Source organism: Fistularia commersonii, chromosome 34 (genome assembly GCF_037954325.1).
Source record: "Fistularia commersonii isolate RoL2024-O1a breed Wild chromosome 34, RoL_Fcom_v1.0, whole genome shotgun sequence".
NCBI lineage: Eukaryota > Metazoa > Chordata > Actinopteri > Syngnathiformes > Fistulariidae > Fistularia > Fistularia commersonii.
In genome coordinates this window covers 8220739-8227500 of record NC_141317.1, presented here as the reverse complement: position 1 = coordinate 8227500, position 6762 = coordinate 8220739, and the positions used below count along the sequence as shown (strand labels likewise).

Below are 6762 nucleotides of genomic sequence, written 5' to 3'. Positions count from 1 at the left end.
TGATCGATGTTGTTTCCCAGGAGCCCGTGTTCATGGGCAACGGCGAGCAGTACATCTGGAAGCCCCCGGAGGAAGACGATATCATCACCTTGCACCCGCCTCCGCACCGCATCGAGAACGGACAGGGACACCCATCACCCCCGACCGCAAAGGAGGTAATATTATGCAGTCTGCTCGCGCACACGCGTGTGTGTGTGTGTGTGTGCGTGTGTGTGGTAGTTTGGTAGGGGGAGGGATCATTCCTAAGGAGACCGGAAGGAAAATGGGCAGACAGACAGACAGGTTTGTAATTTGTGACTGCTGTGTTTAGAGATTGGGGCGTCCGTTTGATTGGGCATGCCGTCATAACAGCGGCGCCCTGCGACCTGCCTGTCATACAAGGTCTTTGCTTAGAGCTCCAGGTTATGTTACACATATCCAGCAGCCCCAACCCCCTGTCTGAACCCTGACCCTGATTCCCCCAGCCCCCCTCACATCTATCTGTCTCCAACCCACAGCTCACCAGATGGATCCCAAAAAAAAAAAAAAAAAACCCCAACTGCTGTCAAATTTAAATTTCACAGCTATTTGATAGAATTCAGCTTGTCGGTCAGCGCACGCAGACAGAGCGGGTTTAGCCCTGTCTCAGATTGAACCGACCTACATTACATAATTAATAATATAGGGAAGCGTATGTCTAGCGCCGAGAGACGACGGAGCTCCACACCGGCCAATCACGTCACACCTTCTACCTCATGTGCTTTTACACATGACAACTCCACCCCCATCACTCCACTCTCAAACCCCCCTTTCTTTGCAATCTGCTGGACACTATATAATATACTGAGGATTTAGAGGGGAGCTGAGTGAATGGAGCGCTGATCCACACCGACAAGTATCAATTATGGAGAGACGTCCCTTTTTCCTTTCATATTCTTTTGGCTGGGAGATTTTGTTTTTTAATTTGAATGCCGCTCACTTGTTCATTTTGTGACTTTGGCGGAGTAAGCGTGAAATCTGAGCGAGAAGTAGCGTCGGGTTCAAGGGTTGGGTTGGTGATGAAGGGGTTAACCTTGCGGCTTGTGATTTAAACACCTCCTCTGCAAATCAGGCCTTTTCTGGCAGAGCAGCTGGCCTTGACTGGGAGCTGCAGTTGCTCTCTCCGTTTTAGTTGTCTTTCCTTCATTTTTTTTTTCTTTTCCTTTTGTTTTTCATTTGATACGTTCCCTTCCTGCCAGTTGCTGTTTTTCCATCTTGCCGTTTGTCGTCGTCCTAAGATGCCCATGTTTTTTAATAGTTAACATTTAGGGTTTGCCAGTTGCAACCCTCAAAAGGTTTTGGGCTCACTCTTCCAGCTACATCTCTATTCTTCTGCTCCGCTCCTCCGTGGCGATGAGGAGGCGCTGCCTTCCCCGGCCAATCATGTTGCGCAAAGCTTTTAAGTAGCTTACCAGATGATAATCAAATACGAGCAAAACTGTTCGGAAATGTTTGCCGTGTTCGAAACTCGTAAAGTCGATCGCACGTTCGTGTGCGTCGCTTCTGCATCCTGTCGTACGGATAATGACCGTCTATGCAAATCGACTCGCCGCGGTTTGAACTTAAATGCGAAAGAAGTATTCGAAGAGACACAATAGAAAAGAGCGCAAGCAGAGGGTTGAAGAAAAGAAAACATACAATGCACAGACTTCCTCAACAGCTGCAGCCCAGTTTTGAAATCCCCATCGTCTTGTGACTTCCTTCCTCTGCTGCAGAGCTGCAAATTTCTGAGCGCACAAATTAACACACACTCGCACATGTACACACAGTGCACTCTGTGTGCGCACATTTAAAGCATATGCCAGGTTCTTTGTTTATTCAAAAAGGTCACTCGAGAGATCTCTCGGTGGAGGGAGTGTATATGTGCGGTAGTGGTCAACAGAACAGAGCGTTTTCCAGCTGCTGATGTCAATATTTTATAAAGCGAGGAAACAGCTCTTTTGACTTATCTGATGAGAACGCAACAACCACGATGAGACATAACGGGCAAAAGCGAAAGGAAACTTTGATAAGGGACGGATAAAGGCTTATGTTATTGTCTGGGTAGAAAACACTTACTTTTTAAAAACGCAAGAATAACGGTGACATTAGTTGATATATGCATGGAAAGTAAGTTACCTGTACTCTGATTATGACATTGTGAATACACGCAGGCCAAGTAAGCTCTGAAAATATAAAATGGAGCCTCGCTTGTTGTCTCTTTACCCTCAGGTAAGGAAAAAAAACATGGAGGTGTGTGTGTTTGTGTGTTTCTGGGTGTGTGTTTATGCGAGAGAGAAAACGTCAGACAGCCTGTGTTTCTCAGCGGAGCAGAGCTGCAGGTCCGAAGACAGAAGATAAACATGACCATGTCCCACAATCCTCTGCTGTTGTGCTACCCTTGTGGAATTTTGACACAAAAATGCCAGAGGTCACAGCGCCGGTTTAGCCTACTCCGCCACATGACCTCACACATACCACTTAGTTGTGAATTCCAGAAGTCGAACCTGGCACGATTGGCTGTCGGCATTCCCATACAGTACGGACGCGTGTCCGGACTGTAAATACATGCGCGGGACGGGCCTGTGCACACATGGGCAATGAAAGCAAATAATAAAAAAAAAAAAACATGTGCTCTATGTCTAACCTAAGAAAACGAGAAATGAGCAAAACCCATCAATAAGCGGCGCCGAACATTTTCGTCTCTATGGGGAAGTCGGTTGTCGTCCAGATCTTTCGCACCATATCCTGCTACATCGTAACCAAAGCAGTTGTGAAATTTTAACAGATCCTTCCAGTGCAGAGCCGGGCTCCGTGTCTCTCTGCCGAGACCTCAACAAACTGATAACACAGTTTGCTCTGTCTTATCCTGCCCTGTCAAAATAGGTCAGGTTACAGCACAAAGCAAGTGCTGCACCCACGCTATCCAGGCTCATACATTCATTTGCAGGCTGGAAATTACATATTTACTCTCACACTCGCACTTTTTTTCTGCTCTTTTGCCCGGTATGCAACGATATCAGAAATGCTGTACGTACCGAGACATATGTCGTCCGCGCATACTCATACCCGCTGATATAGTGATGGTTTATTTAAATTTCAGCGCGCCACGGCATGTAGTCCGTCCTTTGTGGCGATCGAGGTTGCCATGAATGAAGCCGGGGTAGAGCGACCTAGATTTGGAAATGCCAACATCGCCGTACCGTGGTTCGGTGTCGTGAACCGACACCGTGCTCCTGTGTGTGTTCTCAGATCGCCGACACCTACTCCATCGTGTGTAAAAGCCAGAAGAAAAAAGCGCCGATGGAAAACAACGGGGCGAAGACCCTCCCTCGGTCATTCGGCGGGGAGAGGGGTCGCGGCCGGGCGGTTCAAGTCCAGGCGCGTTCCCAAGAGGAACCCTGCTACGAGCCGGCGTCCGACAGGTCCTGGGCCACGTGCGCGGCGGCCGAAGCCGACCCCGCCTACGCCACGATAGACAGCCATCGGAAAAGGGAGCAGGGCGGCACCAATAACGGCACGGCGAGTGGCAGTGCCACTTTGAAGAGGAAGAAGCAAGCACAACAGCAGGCACCGACAGCGACGCCTCAGAGCTCAGGACCAACCTCCATGCCTGCCAGGGGGCCGCCCGGTGGGGATAACTTCTATGAGACCATCAGCGATGTGAAACAAGGGGGCAACAGCTCCGGTACCACCACCATCTTCACCTTCAACGACGGAATGGAGATGTATGTCACTGGCCTGTAGCCGTCGGCCCGGAAGGAAAGGCCCCGAATCCCCCGGTAAAGTCATGAAATAGACCTTCCTGTTCACTTGCCATAAGATTCCTGTACATAGTTACGAGATCCTCCATAGTGAAACAAACGTGAGGATTTACTTTGTAATGACATCAGGTACAAACAGGGTTTTAATCCAGGTTCAGACTCTCCTTGATTGGTCTGTAATTTCAATCAGCCTCAGCCTAGTTCAGCCCAAAAAGGACCAAAAATGTTCAAACAAAGAAAAAAAAAAGGAAGAAAACAGTCAAATATCTTCAACCTAATGTGTCACAATTATCACCTGTTTGTGCATCATTATCCATATCTTTATTTTTATATGAGCAATGTTTCTTTTAAGGGTATGTGGTGTCACACAAAACATGAGAGCACACTCCTACAACATAGATATACAAATATATATATATATATATGCAGTACATATATATGTATTTGTGTGTGTGTGAGTGTGTGTGTAAAGTATACATGCATGCATTGTACAAAAGCGAGCAGACGAACAGCAGCAACAAGGACACTGGCTATATCAGGAGAATGAGCCAGACTGTCTGCTATTGTCACATCACACACACACACACACACACACACACATGCACAAACACACACAACACATCTCGGCTAAACTTGTAATATAAGCAGATGGATGTAAAAGAGATTTTCTGAGCTTAGCTCAACCTGAGCAAACATCGAAAACAGGTTCTTTGTGCACACTGACCTGTTGCCTGGCAGGCGGGTTCGTGGTGTTTTGTTCAAAGATAGGCCTGTAATTTGCTGGCCTGCTTAAACTCAGAAGTAAGGGAGGGCTTTTGTTCCCATTTAAAAATAAAAAAAACAAAGAAAAAAAAAACACCGTCAGCGTGCCCTAGACTTATTAGCGAATATCAATGGCGACGCTCTTGGAATCCAGACATCGAGTTTTGCTCGACAAAGTTACTTTACATTAATAATGAGATTAGTTACACATCCATGCTTAGATTTGACAAACATTTATAGCCAGAAGCATGATGACACTGCCCAACACACCCCCACACACATACTTGGCAGAGTCATGCAGGGTAGCGATCCGGTCAGGGGCACCGCGTGGGTTGTGCAAGAATTCCCCCAGAATGATACGGATTATAGATTTCACAATACCAGACCGTTACTGTATTATTACACTAAAGAATTAAAATAAAAATAAAAATAAAGATGCAAAACCGAGACGTGAAAGTGTATCATAAAAGATATAGGATGCGTCATCCCGTGTTTTTGATATGACCTTTAGAAGCTGTTAACATCAGATTTTATGGCCGTTGTAATGACAGCCAGATTGGTTGGCTCGTTCGCTCATTAATGTGCTGTAAAGGGCATTTCTGGGCACAGTTTTGATTGGTTCTTGGCTCTCAAGTGAAAACCAAGGCTCCCCATAGTGCACTTGGTTCCAGTGGTTAAAGTAGCAACACAAAACTTGGACTCCAAGGAAAATAACGAGTGTCCTTTGGAAATCTGCCCCTCGTCCCCTCTCCCAACCCCTCTTTCCAACCGCTGCACAAGTTTTCCCCTCTATTATAAACAATGTGTTTCCCATGTAGCTTTGGGGGACATTAAAAAAGAAAGAACCGAGGAGCACGGCGGAATATTAGAAGATTAATAGATGGGTGTAAAGATAAGTGGCAGAGAGGAATATATATATATAGATACATATATCTATATATATATATAGATATATATATATCTATATATATATATGAAAAAAAAGAGAAAACAACAGCCCACAGGCGGAGAGATGAAGGATATATGAGATTGATCTCACTGTGAGGCAACCATTTAAAGACAAAGCGGGTGTTTAAAGTTCAGTAATGTGTTTTTTTAAGTGCTTCTATGTGAGAAAATATGTATTTGAATGCACTGTTTCTTTTGTCCTTTTTTCTACGGATAATGCCATTGGTTGAATAGCTCATGCCACTGCCATGAAAACAGTGCATTTCTGTGTTGGTGCAATTTTTACTGCTTGATCAAAAAAGTGCATGCGTTAATATATGGAGATGAAACAAATATTGTGGTACTTTTACTGATCTATCGTTTATGAATCTTTTCTGTTGTCCTTCTTTTGCCGTGCGATGCAAAGCAGCATTCTGTAGTTTTTTTTGTTTTTTTTTTCCCCAAAGTAACAGCAAGGGGGGGGGGGGGGGGGGGGAGGAGTAAACGGGAGAAATAGAAAGATAGATAGAGGCCACTGGGAGTTTAGGGTCAGTGTTTATCCTCCGCACAGGGGGAGCCAGAAAACGGGGTGGAGGGGGAAGGGAGGAGTTCAGCTTGTATAAAGCTGGATGAGGATCACTGCAAATGAACACGGACCCACAGGACACTCCTCCTCCCAATATGTGCTCGCTTGCACAGACACACACAGTAGTAGGCATACACACTGCACACTGCACACTGCAACGTTGAGCCAAGTACGTTTCCAGCTAAGGGGGGGGGGGGGCGAAGGGGGGCACGTCTCGCTTCCACTCGACCAGCCCTCGCACATCCTCCCTCCCCCAGCTGTGTTCGCTCACCAATAACTGACACGGTCCTCTCTTTTCTCCACTTCACCTCTCTCCTTTGCTGTGCAGAGGAGGGCCCTTTGATGTCGGTTCTGAGGGAGTGATAGGAGGGTGGTGGGGAGGGTAGGAGACGCTGAAGCTTACCCCGGTCTGATACCAGCCATGCACCAACGACCCAACTACTGTCTGATATGAGAAATGGCGAACAGCTGAGATGCTTAACAAGATCTGTGGAGACTTCCCTGAGACAATGCTGACTGGAAATTGCTAGCACACTTAATCTTTTTCTCTGGCTGTCACGATTTATTTATCCTGAGATGAAGCACTGATATATTTTGGTTAATACCGCTGCACACTGAATGAGACAGATGTTTACTGCACAAATACAGTACGATGATGTAAATGTGTAAAAATACTCTGTTGCTGTTCTGATGTCGTCCCGATGTAACATACGGTATGCAATATAC

General features: G+C 46.2%; 1 protein-coding gene across 3 annotated transcripts in view; it reads left to right on the top strand.

Annotated features, from left to right (window-relative positions):
• Positions 1–6437, top strand: part of LOC147214476 (uncharacterized) — a 44797-nt gene extending 38360 nt beyond the window's left edge. For 2 of the 3 annotated variants that reach the window (XM_086141689.1, XM_086141691.1), the window contains exons 8-9: positions 21–155; positions 3250–4957. In XM_086141689.1, coding sequence (XP_085997815.1) covers positions 21–155; positions 3250–3744 — 630 coding nt within the window. In that variant the 3' untranslated portion in view covers positions 3745–4957. Of the gene's footprint in view, positions 1–20; positions 156–3249; positions 4958–6364 lie in introns of those variants that run through there. The other variant, XM_086141690.1, reaches the window with a different exon arrangement.
• The last annotated feature ends 325 nt before the right edge of the window (positions 6438–6762 follow it).